Genomic DNA, 22,168 nt, shown 5'->3' with positions numbered 1-22,168 from the left:
TTCATTAACACTCCATTCTTCCCTATTATAATGATCGGTTGTATATAGGGAACAGGACACACATTTATATATGTATAGGTGCATCGGTGTGTTTTCTACACGATATCATGCACAGCTAAGGGGAGTTGCAGGAAGTCACGTCAGGACACCAAATGATGTGTTATTCATTTTCATTTGTAATATTGTAATATTTTGGTGTGAACTGAAAACAATACTGAGATTTTATGCAAAATACATATCTTTTTTTACTGGATTTTAACATTCTTTAAACTAGAAATGTGCAACGCTAAAAAATTTGTTTCATTTCGCTTTCATTAGTTAAATAAATAATTTTGTCTTGGCAAATTAGTTTAGTTAAGTTTAAAAAGAGAATTTGTTTTGGCAAATTAGTTATGTTAACTTAAATCGTTTTTTCGGATTTGTTTGTTTTTTTGGATCCATTCTTTATTCATATGCATTATTCGATTGTGAAGTTCAGAATAGAATAATGCATATGAATAAAGAATGGATCCGAAAAAACAAAAGGATCCAAAAAAAAAAGATTTAACTAAACTAAATTGCAGAAACAAAATTATCTAAAACCGCTGCCGCCACCCACATTGCCAACACTAAATAAAGCTATTAACCCCTAAACTGCCGTCCCCCCATGTAGTCGACACTAACTAAACCTATTAACCCCTAAATTGCCGCCCCCACATCGCCAACACTACCTAAACCTATTAACCCCTAAACCGCCGTCCCCCCATATCGCCAACACTACCTAAACCTATTAACCCCTAAACCGCAGTTCCCAGACATCGCCGATACTAACTAAATCTATTAACCCTTAAACCCCCATTCCAAAACATCGCCCGACACTAACTAAACCTATTAACCCCTAAACCGCAGTTCCATAACATCGCCAACACTAACTAAACCTATAAACAACTAAACCGCAGTTCCCCAACATCGCCGACACTAACTAAACCTATAAACCTATAAACCGCTGTTCCCAAATGTCGCCAACTCTAACTAAACCTATTAACCCCTAAACCGCAGTTCCCCAACATCGCTGACACTAACTTAACCTATTAACCCCTAAACCGCCGTTCCCAAACGTCGCCAACACTAACTAAACCACAGTTCCCCAGACATTGCAGATACTAACTAAACCTATTAACCCCTAAACTGCTGTTCCCTGACACTGCGAACACTAACTAAAACATTAACTAAACCTATTAACCCCTAAAACCCTGTACACCCACAAGGCATAAACTAACTAAACCTATTAACCCCTAAACTGCCGGCCCCCACATTGCAACAAGCTACAGTAAATTAAACTATATTAAACCCTAAACCTACCCACATTGCAACAACCTAAATTCAACTATTAACCCCTAAACCTAACACCCCCTAACTTTAACATAATTAAAATAGACCCAAATTAAAGTTATAACTATTAACTAGCTACCTATTTAAAAATAAATACAAAATTATCTGTGAAATAAAAATAAAACCTAAGCTAGCTACAATATAACTATTTACTAACTACCTAGTTAAAATAAATGCAAACTTGCTTGTGAAATAAAAATAAAACCTAAGCTTACACTAAAAAAAAAACTAACATTGATAAAAATAAAAAACTAACATTACTAAAAATAAAAAACCTATAATTGCAAAAATTTTTAAAAAAACTACCATTACCAAAAATAGCAAATTAAATTATCCCCAAAAAATAAAAATTATTCCTATTCTAATACCCCGTTTAAAAAACAAACAAAAAAACACTCCAAAATAAAAAATTGAACAGCCAATAGAATTTAAGCAGCTCTCATTCCTATTGGCTGATTCAAATCAGGCAATATGAATGAGAGCTGCTTAAATCCTATTGGTTGTTTAAATCAGCCAATAGGATTTAAGCAGCTCTTATTCCTATTGGCTGATTTAATTTTTTCAGCCAATAGGAATGCAGCAGTACCCCAATATAAAAGGGGTACCTTGCATTGAATCCTCAGTGTGCTGCGGATGATCGCATGAAGAGGATCTCCACGTCGGACCGATGGACCTCCGCCTCCGCGCATCTACCGACTGCTCCACCTCCGCTGGGATGAAGATAGAAGATGCCAGTCTCGTGATGGATACAGATGGAGCCGTCTGGATAAAGATGCTTCGCCTCTGGGATGAAGATCTTTCGCCGGACTTCAGCAACTGTGAGTACTTATTTTGGGGTTAGTGTTAGGTATTTTTTTGGGGAGGTTTTTTTTTAGATTAGGGCTTTTTTTATTTTAATAACCGAAAAAAATCTGAATGCCCTTTTAAGGGCAGTAAAATAAAAGAATGCCCTTTTAAAGGGAAATGCCCATACAAATTCCTTTTTCAGGGCAATGGTTAAATTATTATTTTTTTTTTTAGTTAGGTTTATTTTATTTTGGGGGTTTGGGGGGGTTTGTAATGTTAGGGGGGTTTGTTTTTATTTGTTTGCAAAAGAGCTGTTAACTTTAGGGCAATGCACTACAAAAGGTTCTTTTAAGGGCCCTTGGTAGTTTATTATAGATTAGGTTTTTTTTATTTGGGGTGTTTTTTTTTAAAGGTATTAGAATAGGAATCATTTTTATTATTTTGAATAATTTCATTTGTTATTTTTTGTAATTGTAGTTTTAATTTTTTAGTAATCTAAGGCCTAGATTTAGAGTTCGGCGGTAAAAGGGCTGTTAACGCTCCGCGGGTTTTTTTCTGGCCGCACCATAAATTTAACTCTGGTATCGAGAGTTCAAACAAATGCTGCGTTAGGCTCCAAAAAAGGAGCGTAGAGCATTTTTACCGCAAATGCAACTCTCGATACCAGAGTTGCTTACGGACGCGGCCGGCATCAAAAACGTGCTCGTGCACGATTCTCCCATAGGAAACAATGGGGCTGTTTGAGCTGAAAAAAAACCTAACACCTGCAAAAAAGCAGCGTTCAGCTCCTAACGCAGCCCCATTGTTTCCTATGGGGAAACACTTCCTACGTCTGCACCTAACACCCTAACATGTACCCCGAGTCTAAACACCCCTAACCTTACACTTATTAACCCCTAATCTGCCGCCCCCGCTATCGCTGACCCCTGCATTACACTTTTAACCCCTAATCTGCCGCTCCGTAAACCGCCGCCACCTACGTTATCCCTATGTACCCCTAATCTGCTGCCCTAACATCGCCGACCCCTATGTTATATTTATTAACCCCTAATCTGCCCCCCACAACGTCGCCGACACCTACCTACACTTATTAACCCCTAATCTGCCGAGCGGACCTGAGCGCTACTATAATAAAGTTATTAACCCCTAATCCGCCTCACTAACCCTATCATAAATAGTATTAACCCCTAATCTGCCCTCCCTAACATCGCCGACACCTACCTTCAATTATTAACCCCTAATCTGCCGACCGGAGCTCACCGCTATTCTAATAAATGTATTAACCCCTAAAGCTAAGTCTAACCCTAACACTAACACCCCCCTAAGTTAAATATAATTTTTATCTAACAAAATAAATTAACTCTTATTAAATAAATAATTCCTATTTAAAGCTAAATACTTACCTGTAAAATAAATCCTAATATAGCTACAATATAAATTATAATTATATTATAGCTATTTTAGGATTAATATTTATTTTACAGGCAACTTTGTAATTATTTTAACCAGGTACAATAGCTATTAAATAGTTAAGAACTATTTAATAGTTACCTAGTTAAAATAATTACAAATTTACCTGTAAAATAAATCCTAACCTAAGATATAATTAAACCTAACACTACCCTATCAATAAAATAATTAAATAAACTACCTACAATTACCTACAATTAACCTAACACTACACTATCAATAAATTAATTAAACACAATTGCTACAAATAAATAAAATTAAATAAACTATCTAAAGTACAAAAAATAAAAAAGAACTAAGTTACAGAAAATAATAAAATATTTACAAACATAAGAAAAATATTACAACAATTTTAAACTAATTACACCTACTCTAAGCCCCCTAATAAAATAACAAAGCCCCCCAAAATAAAAAATTCCCTACCCTATTCTAAAATACAAATATTACAAGCTCTTTTACCTTACCAGCCCTGAACAGGGCCCTTTGCGGGGCATGCCCCAAGAATTTCAGCTCTTTTGCCTGTAAAAAAAAACATACAATACCCCCCCCCCAACATTACAACCCACCACCCACATACCCCTAATCTAACCCAAACCCCCCTTAAATAAACCTAACACTACCCCCCTGATGATCTTCCTACCTTGTCTTCACCATGCCAGGTTCACCGATCCGTCCTGGCTCCAAGATCTTCATCCACCCCAAGCGGGGGCTAGACATCCACTGAAGAAGTCCAGAAGAGGGTCCAAAGTCTTCCTCCTATCCGGCAAGAAGAGGACATCCGGACCGGCAAACATCTTCTCCAAGCGGCATCTTCTATCTTCTTCCATCCGATGACGACCGGCTCCATCTTGAAGACCTCCAGCGCGGATCCATCCTCTTCTTCCGACGACTAGACGACGAATGACGGTTCCTTTAAGGGACGTCATCCAAGATGGCGTCCCTCGAATTCCGATTGGCTGATAGGATTCTATCAGCCAATCGGAATTAAGGTAGGAATTTTCTGATTGGCTGATGGAATCAGCCAATCAGAATATAGTTCAATCCGATTGGCTGATCCAATCAGCCAATCAGATTGAGCTCGCATTCTATTGGCTGTTCCGATCAGCCAATAGAATGCGAGCTCAATCTGATTGGCTGATTGGATCAGCCAATCGGATTGAACTTGATTCTGATTGGCTGATTCCATCAGCCAATCAGAAAATTCCTACCTTAATTCCGATTGGCTGATAGAATCCTATCAGCCAATCGGAATTCGAGGGACGCCATCTTGGATGACGTCCCTTAAAGGAACCGTCATTCGTCGTCTAGTCGTCGGAAGAAGAGGATGGATCCGCGCTGGAGGTCTTCAAGATGGAGCCGGTCGTCATCGGATGGAAGAAGATAGAAGATGCCGCTTGGAGAAGATGTTTGCCGGTCCGGATGTCCTCTTCTTGCCGGATAGGAGGAAGACTTTGGACCCTCTTCTGGACTTCTTCAGTGGATGTCTAGCCCCCGCTTGGGGTGGATGAAGATCTTGGAGCCAGGACGGATCGGTGAACCTGGCATGGTGAAGACAAGGTAGGAAGATCATCAGGGGGGTAGTGTTAGGTTTATTTAAGGGGGGTTTGGGTTAGATTAGGGGTATGTGGGTGGTGGGTTGTAATGTTGGGGGGGGGTATTGTATGTTTTTTTTTACAGGCAAAAGAGCTGAAATTCTTGGGGCATGCCCCACAAAGGGCCCTGTTCAGGGCTGGTAAGGTAAAAGAGCTTGTAATATTTGTATTTTAGAATAGGGTAGGGAATTTTTTATTTTGGGGGGCTTTGTTATTTTATTAGGGGGCTTAGAGTAGGTGTAATTAGTTTAAAATTGTTGTAATATTTTTCTTATGTTTGTAAATATTTTATTATTTTCTGTAACTTAGTTCTTTTTTATTTTTTGTACTTTAGATAGTTTATTTAATTGTATTTATTTGTAGCAATTGTGTTTAATTAATTTATTGATAGTGTAGTGTTAGGTTAATTGTAGGTAATTGTAGGTAGTTTATTTAATTATTTTATTGATAGGGTAGTGTTAGGTTTAATTATATCTTAGGTTAGGATTTATTTTACAGGTAAATTTGTAATTATTTTAACTAGGTAACTATTAAATAGTTCTTAACTATTTAATAGCTATTGTACCTGGTTAAAATAATTACAAAGTTGCCTGTAAAATAAATATTAATCCTAAAATAGCTATAATATAATTATAATTTATATTGTAGCTATATTAGGATTTATTTTACAGGTAAGTATTTAGCTTTAAATAGGAATTATTTATTTAATAAGAGTTAATTTATTTCGTTAGATAAAAATTATATTTAACTTAGGGGGGTGTTAGTGTTAGGGTTAGACTTAGCTTTAGGGGTTAATACATTTATTAGAATAGCGGTGAGCTCCGGTCGGCAGATTAGGGGTTAATAATTGAAGGTAGGTGTCGGCGATGTTAGGGAGGGCAGATTAGGGGTTAATACTATTTATGATAGGGTTAGTGAGGCGGATTAGGGGTTAATAACTTTATTATAGTAGCGCTCAGGTCCGCTCGGCAGATTAGGGGTTAATAAGTGTAGGTAGGTGTCGGCGACGTTGTGGGGGGCAGATTAGGGGTTAATAAATATAACATAGGGGTCGGCGATGTTAGGGGTAGCAGATTAGGGGTACATAGGGATAACGTAGGTGGCGGCGATTTGCGGTCGGAAGATTAGGGGTTAATTATTTTAAGTAGCTTGCGGCAACGTTGTGGGGGGCAAGTTAGGGGTTAATAGATATAATACAGGGGTCGGCGGTGTTAGGGGCAGCAGATTAGGGGTACATAAGTATAACGTAGGTGGCGGTCGGCAGATTAGGGGTTAAAAATTTTAATCGAGTGGCGGCGATGTGGGGGGACCTCGGTTTAGGGGTACATAGGTAGTTTATGGGTGTTAGTGTACTTTAGGGTACAGTAGTTAAGAGCTTTATAAACCGGCGTTAGCCAGAAAGCTCTTAACTCCTGCTATTTTCAGGCGGCTGGAATCTTGTCGTTAGAGCTCTAACGCTCACTGCAGAAACGACTCTAAATACCAGCGTTAGAAAGATCCCATTGAAAAGATAGGCTACGCAAATGGCGTAGGGGGATCTGCGGTATGGAAAAGTCGCGGCTGAAAAGTGAGCGTTAGACCCTTTAATCACTGACTCCAAATACCAGCGGGCGCCCAAAACCAGCGTTAGGAGCCTCTAACGCTGGTTTTGACGGCTACCGCCGAACTCTAAATCTAGGCCTTAGTTTTTTTATTTTTAGTAATGTTAGGTTTTATTAGTGTAAGCTTCACTTTTATTTTTATTTCACAGGTAAGTTTGTATTTATTTTTAAATAGGTAGTTAGTTAATAATTGTAACTTTAATTTAGGTCTATTTTAATTATGTTAAAGTTAGGGGGTGTTAGGTTTAGGGGTTAATAGTTTAATTTAGGTTGTTGCAATGTGGTGGCTGACGGTTTAGGGGTTAATGGGTTTAGTTAGTGTTGGCGATGTTTGGGAATGGTGGTGTAGGGGTTAATAGGTTTAGTTAGTTTTGGCGATGTTTTGGAACGGCGGTTTAGGGGTTAATAGGTTTAGATAGTGTCAGCTATATCGGGGAACTGCGGTTTAGGGGTTAATAGGTTTAGTTAGTTTTGGTGATGTCGGGGAACGGCGGTTTAGGGGGTAATAGCTTTATTTAGTGATTTAGTTAGTGTTGGCGATGTCGGGGAACTGCGTTTAGATTAGAACAATGAAAAATTCCGAATATGAATAATGGACCCAAAAATTCGGAAACTGATTTATTAATTTTCAGAGTTTTTCAGGATTTTAGTTATGGTGCCGATTTGGAAATTCAGATGCGTTGGAATCTCCAAATCGGTCAAAATTCATCCGAAAACAAAATTCAACTGAAACGAAACGCACATGTCTACTTTAAACTGCAAATCTAAACAAAGTCACAAGAGTCTATTTCAAAATGTTTGTGCCTAAACAACTTAACTCATGATTATGAATGCTTGTACCAGATTACAAGTTCTCTAAAACAGGAGCAGGCACCTTGAAAGGCTTGTTTGAGAATGAGTTTGTATGGAGGCACATTCCCTAGAACTTGTTCACAAAGTGGTAATCTAATTAAAGGAGCTTTTAGGAAGATACAAAGTAGCAACGCAGCAGGTACACAACGTTTAAAGCATGTTAAAATCCAGGAAAAAAAATATTATAAGGTATTTACAAAGAAACTCACAGTTACCATTTTGACAAAATGGAAAGAGTCCTAACAAACAGTAGAAATATAATAAATCTTGTTTAAAACAATATTTGTGAAATTGTAATGCGTCCATATAGCAATAGAAAAGAGTGCACAATCTGCCCCATCCTGATAAACTAAAAGATGCATTTAGATGGGTTAGCATTGGTGCAGATGGAAACGGATTGCAATAGTTAACTGATGAATGCTATGACTAAGATAAAACCGATTTTAATAATGACTGTACTGTAAGTGACGACAGTATGAGTGGGACTTACAATCAAATAATAAAAATAAAATATGAATTCCTGCCATTTCTAGATGTTGGTGTCCTAATATGACTAAAGAAATATGTCCATTCTGCCAAGATGCCTGAGGAAATACAAATGTATTCTGAATGTTGAGGGTGTCTTGTGATGGAAATAGGTTAAAATCACACAAAAATTAGTATTTTCCTTGCAAAGGAGTTACATGAATAGCGCATTCCTGTAACGTTAGGAGGTGTGAATGGGCTATTGTATGTGTCTGCTTCGGGAGACCTCCCAGTTTCTATTTCAAAAAAACATATTTAAAATGCTAAAAGTCCTTTTCAGGGGATTTTGGTGACAACTATCTCACAGTGACAATTTTATTTAACAAACAAAGCAATATAGCAATATGATCATCAGAGAAATTTGGCTCCAAATCAGGTAGAAAAGCAAAAAGCATTTTTGGGAGCAAATCGCTGATAGATTATGATCGACCTTAATTGCTTTTATTCCAATTTAAAAACAATAAACATTTTAAAAAGTTGATAAGACTCACTGTAATGTCTGTTGTTTTTTTTTTTACATTATTTGAATTATGCTCATCAGGCTGTGCATGCGTCATGGCACACAATCTTGGACTCATTTCAATGCACGGCACAGAATTCTTGTCAGAGAATAGAGAGAACATTATTGGCACTTGCTATTGTACTGGGGTGGAGGGTTGTTCGAAGATGTTTGTGCAGCCTGTATTGGTGACAGATGCCAAGATACTAGAAGAGCCGCTTATTCCATCATGTCTCTTATATTTACAATGACACAGTTGTAGTTCAATCTGAATACAAATCTGCTTTTCTCACTAGTGTCGTTGGAATTATTAGGACACACTCTTTATCCCTGCCAGTTCTGTTTCTTTTCACTGTCAAAAATGATCTGGCTTATTCCAGAGCTCTGCATTTCCACCCACTGAGAATTGCTATAAAACACAGAGTTTGTGAAGAGTAAAATATTTTTGTTTTATGTCTAGGCAAATCAAATAGTTTAGGGAATTAGTGGAAAATAAAGAATGTGACATTTTTTAATTCCAAATTGTACATCATTTTTTTATTCTTTATAAGTATGCAGAAACATCAATGAAAACTGTTCTGCATCTCGAACGCTAAAAACATGAATCCCGGGATAATTCTACATTTGGTGTGTTTTTTGTAAGTTCCAGATCTCTACACCTATATATGACCTTAGACCTTATTGTGAAGACCAATAAAAAAAACTTTCTTCCCTAATTATCTTGTAGAATTTCCTTCCTCCCTGTGCGTGTATGGTTATTTAATGTTTGATTCTCACAGAGTATGAATCAGAAGATAATTAGATAAATTTCTATGTCCTTCCGATGATCTGGTTTCAAATATTTTACTTTTTTGCTTGATTGTGTGCATTTCATATTATATAAAGACACACTGATAATCAACTTTTGAGACAAAGAAACATTTTGTAACTTTAGAAAAAAAGAAAATTGCTAACATTATTACTTATTTCTTGCTGTTTATTTAGAAAACATTGTTAATTCACTTATTTCAAACACATTTTACTCTTTCTTGTTCAGATATCTTATTTAACATTATTACACTGCTGATTGGCACTCCTCCTGTGTCTGATCTGATTGACCAGTTCTTTATGTGGCTCTCAAGCTCAACTTTCATTTTGACATTGGGGTTGATCACAATCTCTTGGCTATCTGCTCCCAACAATTAATTTTTATTTTAGACACTAAAAGGCCACAGCTGCAAATGTTTTTTTGTGCTAAGTACTTGTTATAGGGATAGAAACGGGAAATCCACCAAAGACTGATATGAATGTCATTTGTATTTAGGCATAATGGGAATACTGGGCATGTTTTCTCAATGGTTATACTGACACTTAATATTTTAAATATTTGAGTATTGATTTTTTTTCTCCAATAGTAGTCATCTTTTTATCTTAAAATAACAGTTTTCTTGTTTGGCAGGGTAAACATCTGAAATCAAGAAGAAATTGGTTTGGCTGAATCTTTTGTTACAAATATTCAAAAATCTTTGTAATTCAAATATTCGTTGCCTATGCTATTCGGTATTCATTTTGATTTAAACTAGATGAATACCGACCATTTGTGGAACATTTACATTAGTTTTTGTTTAACAAATGTCACCTTTAGCGTAACATAATTTCCTTTAGCACGTTGGAGAGCCACAGTAATCAGGTGCCCAGGGTGTGTGCTAATAGAAGGCTTAGCACAGCAGCTCCCAGGGCCTGAACAGAAAAATCTTCTCTACTGCAGCGCGACTCTCCAGTGCACTATAGGTATTTTAACAATTTAAAGGAAATTAATGAACACTGACAAATTTGTCATAAAACATTTATTTTCTTTAAATTTTATTTTGCGTTCGTTCGGATATTCATTTTCTGAAAACAAGATGAATATTCAATTTTTGTTAACAAATCTGCATTCGTAACCAAATTAATACACATGTCTAATTGCAATATTGTAGCCGCAAAAAAATATGTGAGAATGACTTTACTTTATGATATTAGTCCTAAAAAAAAATGCCAAAAACAACACAACACATAGACTTGCAGAGCTAGTAATGATAAAATATCATATTAAATGGTTCTGCATCATTCTCACTGGTTACTGTGTAAGGCTTAATCTTGTACTCATTCTCAGATAAAAATAAAATTATTTCTCCAGTAAATGCTTAACTCATATCTATGCCCATTACAGATAAACTTTCTTATGTCCGACGCCTCTGTGTATATGTTAGCCATATGCACAAATGTTTTTTATTTATATGGAAAAAACATTATAAACTACCACATAATGATCATCTGGTAATGATAAGGAAGAAAGCATAAATATCATCAAAGCTTCACATTAGTTTAGAATTAACACTCGACTCTTCCAAACTGACAAATATTTCTGCTCTATGCAGCCAAGTGTCTAGCATTTTAATTAGCTATATTTTGTAATTATCCCAATGCTCTGTTCTCTTAGAGCTTACCTTATGCTGAAGTATATATGGTATTATTTATAATTTTGGTTATCCAGTGGTCTTAACGACTGCTGCTTAACCTGCCAACCACCTAAAAGGTGACATATTTAAATAATTGTATGATTGACAGCACCTGCTAGTTGCCGATTCGTCACCAGCCAGCAGGGCGTGGCAATGCTTGTGCAATGTTAAATGTGGACATCGTATGCTGGCCACTCGCAGCGAGGTCTGGAGGACATGATTCACCCGACCTATGATAAATGGAGCCCTTTGACTAACACGCCTCAGCCAGGAAAGGTAAAAAAATATCATGATATTGATGCTTGAATAATAGAACAATAATTTAAAGAAACATTCTTTAGTGTAAAGATAAAGGGATTGAACACGATCCACAATCTATTGCTTGATGATTAGCTGCATATTACCAGCCAAAGGTGAGCACTTTTTATGATTATGCTCTCACAATCAGCCATTTTCCCTGCTTATGGGAAGCCTTTTTTTTTCATTATTGGTTTGTCATAAAATGGCCCTGAACTTAATCGGTGTTAGTTCTGTTTTGGCTTATCAAAATCCAAATCTGCAACACATTTTCAGAACCATTATTTTACTTATTGAATTCCATAGCAAAATAGGACTTGATAAATCCCCAGAAAACACTTTCCCACCTATTTTTGTGATTCATTATTGGTATAAAATAATCTATAGATTGCTTTCAACCCCAAAATGTTCTATTTTGCTAGAGCAATTTATTTTAAAAAATCTTCTATTCACTATGTTGTAAGCTGGAAATGATTGTGTCCACTGGTCTAAGCAATCACATAGCTGGGTTAGGCAATTTGAATCATTTTTAAGAAAACATGGGTTACAACTTACAACATTTTCTATTTTAACTCCCAAGGGAATGTGATCCAAACACAATTTTAAACAAAAGCAGATATAATTTAATCAGCGGGCACAATGTTAGTGAGATAAAAAAGTTACCTGCAGATGTAGTTTGTTTTACAAGAGTCCTGCAAATTTAGACAATTTTGCTTTTCCTTTTCTTCATAGGAGCACAGTGGAACTATGGTTTGACGCCTCCTCTCGGTGCAGGCAAAGTCCTTGCAGGAGCAGAAAAGCATACCGTAGCTGTGCTTCGCTGGGACCTTGTCGAAGAACTGTCTTAGGGCTTTGTGACATTTGCGACGGTTGCAGACTTCATTGGACATGCTGTTTGTACAGGGCGTTATATAGGCTGAGCGGTATTTTTTACATGTATCATCCAAGTTACAGGCTTTTGCGGCATCTAAACAGTCATTCCCCTTCAATATTACTGGTTCTGCTGAAACAGAATAGCATAATTGTTCAGAACTCTAATAATAAAAACAAAACTTGGAAGCATTCACATTACACAACATCTTGATAAAATAAATGTATATTGATAGATAAATAAACGTACAATAGGCCAGGATTTGTTATTTCCAGTTTTTGGGACCCAATAACAGGCCACGTGATAGGACGGGAATAATCCCCCATTCCCTAATTTGACTTAAAGGGATATGAAACTCAAAAATGTTCTTCTGTGGTTCAGACAGAGCATACCAATAAAAAAAGTCCCAATTTACTTCTATTATCAAATTTGGTTAGTTTCCATGATTTTCTATGTTGAAGAGATACCTAGGTTGGCATCTAGAGCACTAAATGGCAGGAAATAGTGCTCTTGCAAATGGTTAACATTCTTGCAAAACTGCTGCCATATAGTGCTCCTGAAATGGTCCGGGTCCTGAGCATACGTCCCTTCTTTTCAACAAAAGATATAATGAGAATGAAGAAATTAATAATAGAAGTAAATTAGGAAGTTGATTAAAATCGCATGCTCTATCTGAATCATGAAATAAACATTTTGGGTTTCATATCTGTTTAATTAAAGAGATATTTAAGCTGCCAGGTATAACTACAGTAGTTACTACACGCCATGCTATTGTTTTTCCTCGTGTGCATCTCTCTTTAAAGGGACAGTCAACACCAGAATTTTTGTTGCTTAAAAATATAAATAATCCCTTTATTACCTATTCCCCAGTTTTAAGTAACCAACATGGTTATATTAATATACTTTTTACCTCTGTGATTACCTTGTATCTAAGCCTCTGCAGACTGCCCCTTATTTCAGTTTTTTTAACAGACTTTCATTTTAGCCAATCAGTGCTCACTCCAGCGTAACTTCACATGCATTAGCTCAATGTTATCAATATGAAACACATGAACTAACACCCTCTAGTGGTGAAAAACTGTCAAAATGCTTTCAGATTAGAGGCAGCCTTCAAGGTCTAAAAAATTAGCATATAAACCACCTAGGTTTAGCTTTCAACTAAGAATACCAAGAGAACAATGCAAAATTGGTGATAAAAGTAAATTGTAAAGTTGTTTAAAATTGCATGCCATATCTGAATCATGAATATTTTTTTGGACTTGACTGTCCCTTTAAAGCTGTTTTCTTATTTTCCCTTTACACGTGCTGGTAATTGAAGCTCTGCATCTTCATACTGGGCACCGCCATCTTGGAATTTACGTATACTGTGACAGAAGTGGGGAGTATTCACAGATCAGTAATATTGTTGTCTTCTTGACAAGTCTTATTGTTCTCTTCAGCGTAGAGTGCACAATACAGAGTAGGAGCTGTACATTTCTGCAGTAGGTACATTGCTCTTTATTATTCCTGAGGCCTTTTTATATTTGTTATGTAACTTTTAAACTGTGAAAAAAAAACTGCATATATATTAATCTTCTGTTTTCTGCTGTGCAAGGTATAGATGTCAAAAGACAGTAGCATCACTAATCTGTGAAAGCTCGCTGCTTCAATACGTTCTCTACAAGATGGCGGCACCCAGTATAAAGATGCAGAACTTTACCAACAGCTTCTGTAATGGGTTAAATATGAGAAGTGCTTTAAATAGGGTTGCAGATACAGGACGAAAAACACCACAATAGTGAGTAACCAGGAGTTTAATATCTCTTTAATCTGATTTTATTCAAAGTGATCCTGAAAATCTGATTTATTACTGCGTGACTTAAGGACTGGAATTGAGGAACACAGGAGATGAGCATCAAAGTTCCCTTATTTTGCACAGATTCAACTATTACAGCAATTAACTCTTTAGTTCACAGACATACATTTTATTCCTCTTATATTATCTAATAAACATTAAAAAAACAGCAGCTTTCACTTCTATGGTCAACTTAATGATCACTCACTAACAATCTGCTTGTGATATATAGCGTGATCCTCAGATCCTTATATTAAAGTGATAGTAAATTCTAGCATTTCAAAAACATTAGGATTTACTAAAAATAAAGGCAATCTTCATTCAAACTTGATGAATAAGTAAGTCCCTTTCGTCTTCAGCCTCCGGGTGCCTACAGCACAGTTTATTTTTTTTCAATGAGGTGACGTTTTCACCTCTTAGCCAAAAGCTGCTAGCCTATGGCATAATGCTGATTGGCTAGCACGGCTATTGGCTAAGAGGTGGGAACACCATAAATCAGGATATCTGTACTTCTTCAATAAAAAAGGTAGAAACTTTTATTGCCACACGTTAAAAATGTAAGGTGCTAGATGTCTCATTATCCACATTTCATCTAAGCACCTTCGGCAAAAGGCAGTATACTATTTGTTAGAATCAGTTACATGGTGTCCCAATCGAGACGAGGCATTGGACAATACAGTTGCAGTTTGGAAATGGGAGCTGCGGGAAGGAGATAGCATTGGAGCATGGTTCCAAGTTTTTCCCCCATAACCGCCAGTATAACACACATATCCAGAGAGTGCACTCCACAGTCTGGTTCATTGTAGCGTTAAGTTAATTCAGGTATGGGGCACGGCTTGATGAAGTTTATGGCTGTATATCTCGCAAATTATGTACTTTAACTATCACCTCAGGTCTTTATGGGACTTTTTATAAGTCTATATTTCTAGCACAAATGATCAGAACTGTTTGCGTGATTTAAGAGATGGAAACGTCACCTCACTGAAAAAAACTGAGCTGTGTCGTGGGCAGTCGGAGGAGCTTAGGCTAGCGCATAAGTCACAGCAAAATAAATGTACCTAATTTTTTTAAAACTGACAAATGAAAGTCGCCTTTATTTTTAGTAATGGTAATTTCACTAGAATTTACCATCACTTTAACCCCTTAACAACCAGCACCATACCCTGTACGACGCAGACGCTGGTCATTATTCCCTGGGAGGGGGGAGGGTATTGAGGTGGGGGCAGAAACACTACAGAAAAAAAGGATATTTTCATTTTTTTGTAAAAAATTTGCCTAATTTGCAGCAAACTGGGTACTGGCAGACAGCTGCCAGTACCTAAGATGGCTGCAAATAGGTAGAGGGGGAGGGTTAGAGAGCTCTTTGGGGGGATCAGGGAGGTTGGGAGCTAAGGAGGGATCCAACACGGCAGAAAATGTATTTTATATATATATATATATGTATATATATATATATATATATATATATATATATATATATAAGCCTTTTATTTTAGTACTGTCAGACCTTTTACCAGTACTTAAGATGGCGGTGACAATTGTGAGGTGGGGAGGGAAGAGAGCTGTTTGAGAGGGGTCAGGGAGGGATCAGGTGGTGGGATGTCAGGTGGGAGGCTAACCTATACACTAAAGCCAAAATTAACCCTACAAGCTACCTAATTAACCCCTTCACTGCTGGGCATAATACAAGTGTGGTGCACAGCTGCATTTAGCGGCCTTTTAATTACCAAAAAGCAATATATCATATATGTCTGCTATTTATGAACAAAGGGGATCCCAGAGAAGCATTTACAACCATTTGTGCCATGATTGCACAAGCTGTTTTTAAATATCTTTTTTTTTTTTTTTATTTAATTTTTTATTGAGGTTGTGCGAATAGTACAACATAAATGGGTTATCCCAACATACACAAAAAATGAATAACAAGAGCTTTATATAAACAGTCAAAGATATAAGTTAATATGATACAAGAAAGAAGACATTATAGGTATTCATCTGGAACCTCCGTTTTATAATCTTTACTGGATAGGGTTTCCTCATTTGGCACATACAGTCACTCTTGGACCTAAAAATACTTACATAATCTGGAGGAAAATTAGCTTTTGAGATGGTCGCTTTTGGACCTGTATAATTAATATAAATTAGCATATGATATTATAATGATATTTCTAGCGGGTCTATATAAAATTAAATGATATACCTAAATATAATGTTCGCATGAGAAGGGGTCACTCTGGGCCCTCAGTATTTAAAAGGTATAACACTTAGTGACCCTTACTGATATGTATAAGAAAGAAATTTGTGCAAACTTATGTTAATAGATTGTAGTATAGGAGGTACTACTTATATGCAGTTCGTATTGAATGAGGAGTTTAGCTACGATATAAGGATGAGATGATTCGTGGGGAGCAAGTAGCTAGGGACCAGTACAAACAAAGAAGCTTTTAGAATGCAAATATATTGCATGTCTGAATGTCAACAAACTATGTGCAAATAATAGCAATGATACGTTCATCTAAACTAACCCTAGGAGAACCCCCATATCCATTGAGAGGGGCTACTAGTTCCCATAACTAACAAGGAGCGAACCATAGCCCTTAGTAGCTCCCTATAGCTGATAAGAAACATAATTGAGATAATACTGTAAGTTAATGCTCCAGGGGCAAGTGGGAAGGATTGGTTAGTATTCCCTGTGTCTCAGAAGTACAGGGCATCCCGTTTAGCTATTGCAGTAGTAATAGGGGATTCAATAATTATTTTACCCTCTCTAGAGTACAAAGTGTAGCAATAACATCGGACTAAACATAGATGTTTCTATACCTCTTATTATGACAATTGACAAGTGTGCTGCACTACCCTATCTCGGCTGCTGACAGGGCAACAGCAACTTAGGTATCAGAGATAAATATTACCTGGGGGTATTTGGATATATAGGCCGTTGATACAGCCACATAAAAATTAATCAGAACTGTCTTTCCAACAGCTTGTCACAAGTAGAGAATAGAACCAGGGAAGACGCATAGGACTGTGGGGCGATATGTGATATAAAATAAATTGTCTAATATAATGCCATAGGATTTGTCGCATTAAAAAAAAACAAGACAATAAAGGAAAAACAATGCATACCAGAAATCCTATGAACTGGGATAAATACAAACAGGGAGCAACATATTAGCAAAGGTTAGTATAGTAACATTTGTTAAACAGGAGTAATGATGTAATGTCCGGATTGAAAAGATGGACACAGGTATTGCGTGTCACTGTTTACACTACCCCTGTACTCACAAGTTGATCTAATGGGACTTCTAGACTTGCTGTATGGGCCGTATAAGGAGGTGTAAGTCCATAGAGATACTGACTTTGCACTAGAAATCTTAGAAGTCTCTTAAGAGTATCTCCCCTCTGTCCGGGTATGTTGTGCATTATCAAAGCACTTGGAGTATGCTGGAGACCCGCGTCAACAGTAATACTGGTGATGAGTGCCGCTCCCTTAGATTCAAATAAGATCCCAGTTCCATAATTAGGTAAGTGTATGTCTAAAACGGCAAATGTCCACTTCTGGTAGCTGGAATCTGTTTCGGCTTTAACTCCTGGAATTGCGCTATTGTTGCAGCTGAACAGGTCTCCTCATGAAAATTTTTAATGTAGTCCGAAGCGTAAGTTCCAGGATTGATGCAAGAGATCTCGGGCTTCCCATGGTGCAGGGCCTTTCTCTGTTCCTGCTTTGTCACACCCGACCCTGAACTGCGATCAGCATTGCAATAAAGGAGGTACTCACTGGCCATTTCCAGTTGCGCGCTGGTCTCCTTAGTGTCAGCCATTTTGAGGGCATCATTGTTTCCCCCAGCCCAAAAGTCTCGTAATGTGCAAGTAAGGTCCACAAAATTGTAAGACATCCGTAGCTCAAGATCTTTAAGAAGAGCTTGTATCCTAGTGTATAGGTCCTCCTCCATTTGTAGATAGGTATATCAGCGATTGCAACACTGCTTTACTCAGTTAATTGATTAACCAGGGGGGATATTGAGATGGAAAATTAAGGCCGCCGCCTTCCTGCTTAAACCGCCTAGTTTGGAGATCTCCTCATAGAATTATGGAAAGAGCTATATCGTCTTACTCCTGATCTATGCATTAGTTAGAGTTCAGATTTCTAGCAAGGGATGGTACGTTAGGACGAAGATAATCGGTAGATTATCCACATTAAGCACAGAGGTTCCCAATTTTGCGGCTGAACATAGCTGCGACCCAGACACGCCCCCCTGTTTTTAAATAATTTTAGTGAGAAACCTAAAATTGTGAAAAAGTTAACGATTTTTTTAATTTGATCACATTTGGCGGTGAAATGGTGGCATGAAATATACCAAAATGCGCCTAGATCAATACTTTGGGTTGTCTACTAAAAAAAATATATAGTTTTGAAAGGTAAATATAAAAAAAACTCTATTTCTGTTTAAATGTAGTGATGGCAAAAATGCTAAAAATGCTCTGGTCTTTTGGGGACGTTTTTGTCTAAAATGCCTGGTCCTTAAGGGGTTAAGCTTATGTGCTTTTGTATCAGTGTCAGGTTAAACTGATTAATTGAGTCAAAGTAATCCATATTTCCATATTTGCCAACATTTAAAAAAGTTTCTGGGAGCAATAAACTAGGCAACAGTACTGACCACACCTACCAATGGTTTCCATTGCTAAAAACCCAATGTAAATCGCACACAATATAGACAAATTATGAAATATTATATTATTCAATCTAATTTGAAAACTAAAGAGCCGGAGACTCAGATGACACAGTGTGCAAACAGATATACTGTATACATAAAGACAACACAGTCACATATACCTGCCAAGCCCACACCTCAGAGCAGATTTTTACAATGTGGGACAGTCTCCCAGGATGATTGTATTAGGGGAAACAAGCAGAACCAGGACAAAGCAGCACTTGACTAGGGTGACACTTAGAGCTTATTCTGGATGTTTGTTTGTTTTTGAAGAAGACATTATATGGCTATCAGTAATCTTTTGTATGAAGCTTCAAACTAATAAATTGTATATTTTGAGACTGCTGCCTATGAATATGTTTATATTGTCATGGATAGAGAGTTGAGGGCGATTTTATTCTTGGATCAAAGCAACACAGTCTATTGTGCTGCCCTGGACAGAGGGCAAACAACTGTGACTATCCCATGACAATATATATATTTATTTGGTTAGGTAACAGAATATAATGCATAAAAAGTTTTTTTTTTTATCTTTGCACGTCATTTTAATGGTCATGAAAGGTTATTTGATACTTACATATATTATGTTTTGCTTTACTGAAAAAGAAGAAATTTACCATCATTTTGACGTTCAGCAGCTCTTTAAGTTCTCAATTCCACTTGAAAATGCAGAAATATCTCTAATTACTGTGTAATCTGCAGGCATCAGTTATAGGATATGCACTGAGTACCCTCATTATGGTGTAATTTGAGTAATTACATGATTGCTTGTGCCAGTAAGGTAAATAATATGCAAAACCACTTGCACAAGGTCCTTTGGACAATGAGTGGTAATTGAAATATGATTGTATACTTTTTTAATATCCCTATTATTAAGAGAAAAAAAACTGTATTTTATTTCATTGAACATTGAGCGTTTCACCAGGAGCAGAGATGCATTGAGGGTTGAAACATTTTCAGGCTCATAATGTAACCCAAAAAGTTTCTTTCATGATTTAGATAGAGCTTATCATTTAAACAACTTTCCAATTTACTTCTTTTATTATATTTGCTTTATTTTCTGGGTATCATTTGTTGAAGAAACAACATGCACTGCCGGGATTTAGTGGAACATATTGGGTACACCACAAATGGCAAGAGGTGTAAATGTATAGCTACCAATCAGCAGCTAGTTCCCAGTCTGAACCTACCTACATATGCCTTTCACCAAAGAATACCAAGACAACTAAGCAAATTATAATAGAAATATATTGGAAAGTTGTTTAAAATTGCATGTTCTATCTAAGCCATGAAAGATTATTTCTGAGGTTACTGTCCCTTTAATCAATGGATCAAATTACTTATCCTGACATGGGTCAGTAACATGTCTTCCCCTACCACATTATGAAAACATTTATTAAATTCTTTGGGTTTACAAAGTCATTGAATCAATGTTGAATGCACTTTTTTTAAATCTGGCATAGGCTACATTATAAAATGACACCAGGCAAAATTGGCTTTTAGTGACTAATGTGTCTGTGTCACACTTTGGTTTAGATTGAGGAATCTTTAGCTAGACTTTGAGCAAAAGTCATTTTTCACCATGTATTATACAATAGCTAAGGGTGTACAAAGCTTTTTTATTCTGTCCTATTCGGGTCAATTCTATAGTAAAAGATTTCTTAAATACATACAGCAGAAGTATCTCTTAGCAGTCAGAAAAGGCAGCAATGTAACACACATTCGCCTAGATTTAGAGTTTTGCGGCCGAAGGGGTGCGTTAGCTACGCGTCTTTTTTTTCTAGCGCTGCTTCTAAACAACGCTGGTATTTAGAGTTCTCTGAAGGGCTGCGTTAGGCTCCAAAAAGGGAGCGTAAAGGCATATTTACCGTCACTTCAACTCCCAATACCAGCGTTGCTTATGGTAGCGGCTAGCTGGAAAAACGTGCTCATGCACGATTCCCCCATAGGAAACAATGTTGCCATTTGGGCTGAAAAAAAAACCTAACACCTTAAGCTCCTAACGCAGCCTCATTGTTTCCTATGGGGAAACAGTTTCTAAGTCTGCAACACCCTAACATGAACCCCGAGTCTAAACACCCCTAACCTTACACTTATTAACCCCTAATCTGCCGCCCCCGACATCGCTGACACCTGTATTACACAATTAACCCCTAATCTGCCGCTCCGGACCCCGCCGCAACCTACATTATACCTATGTACCCCTAATCTGCTGCCCCTAACATCGCCGACACCTATATTATATTTATTAACTCCTAATCTGCCCACCCCAACGTCGCCGCTACCTTACCTACACTTATTAACCCCTAATCTGCCGACTGGACCTCGCCGCTACTCTAATAAATGTATTAACCGCTAAAGCTAAGTCTAACCTTAACCCTAACACCCCCCTAAATTAAATATAATTTTAATCTAACGAAATAAATTAAATTTTATTAACTAAAGTATTCCTATTTAAAACTAAATACTTACCTGTAAAATAAACCCTAATATAGCTACAATATAACGAATAATTATATTGCAGCTATTTTAGGATTTATATTTATTTTAAAGGCAACTTTGTATTTATTTTAACTGGGTACAATAGCTATTAAATAGTTACTTACTATTTAATAGCTACCTAGATAAAATAATTACAAAATTACCTGTAAAATAAATCCTAACCTAAGTTACAATTAAACCTAACACTACACTATCATTAAATAAATTAAATAAATTACCTACAATTACATACAATTAAATAAACTAAACTAAATTACAAAAAAACCAAAACACTAAATTACAAAAAATAAAAAACGATTACAAGAATATTAGGCTAATTACACCTACTCTAAGCCCCCTGATAAAATAAAAAAGCCCACCAAAATAATAAAGGTCCCTACCCTATTCTAAATTAAAAAGTAACCAGCTCTTTTACCAACCCTTAAAAGGGCTTTTTGCAGGGCATGAACAAAAGTAATCAGCTCTTTTGCCTGTAAAAAACCCCCACAATACCACCCCCCAACATTACAACCCACCACCCACATACCCCTACTCTAACCCAAACCCCCCTTAAATAAACCTAACACTACCCCCCTGAAGAACTCCCTACATTGAGTCGTCTTCACCCAACCGGGCCAAAGTCTTCATCCTATCCGGGCAGAAGAGGACATCCAGACCGGCAGAAGTCTTCATCCTATCCAGGCAGAAGAGGACATCCGGACCGGCAGACATCTTCATCCAAGCGGTATCTTCTATCTTCATCCATCTGACGAGGAGCGGCTCCATCTTCAAGACAT

At 37.0% G+C, this 22,168-nt stretch overlaps 1 protein-coding gene across 3 annotated transcripts in view; it reads right to left on the bottom strand.

The window, feature by feature from the left end:
• GFRA1 (GDNF family receptor alpha 1) overlaps positions 1-22,168 on the bottom strand; it is a 244,736-nt gene that overhangs the window by 65,482 nt on the left and 157,086 nt on the right. For 2 of the 3 annotated variants that reach the window (XM_053692686.1, XM_053692688.1), the window contains exon 4: positions 12,137-12,476. In XM_053692686.1, coding sequence (XP_053548661.1) covers positions 12,137-12,476 — 340 coding nt within the window. The remainder of the gene's footprint in view (positions 1-12,136; positions 12,477-22,168) is intronic. The other variant, XM_053692687.1, reaches the window with a different exon arrangement.

This window comes from Bombina bombina, chromosome 9 (genome assembly GCF_027579735.1).
Source record: "Bombina bombina isolate aBomBom1 chromosome 9, aBomBom1.pri, whole genome shotgun sequence".
In the NCBI taxonomy this organism is placed as follows: Eukaryota; Metazoa; Chordata; class Amphibia; order Anura; family Bombinatoridae; genus Bombina; species Bombina bombina.
Note: the sequence above shows the minus strand (reverse complement) of the source record. Positions and strands in the feature narration are given on the sequence as shown.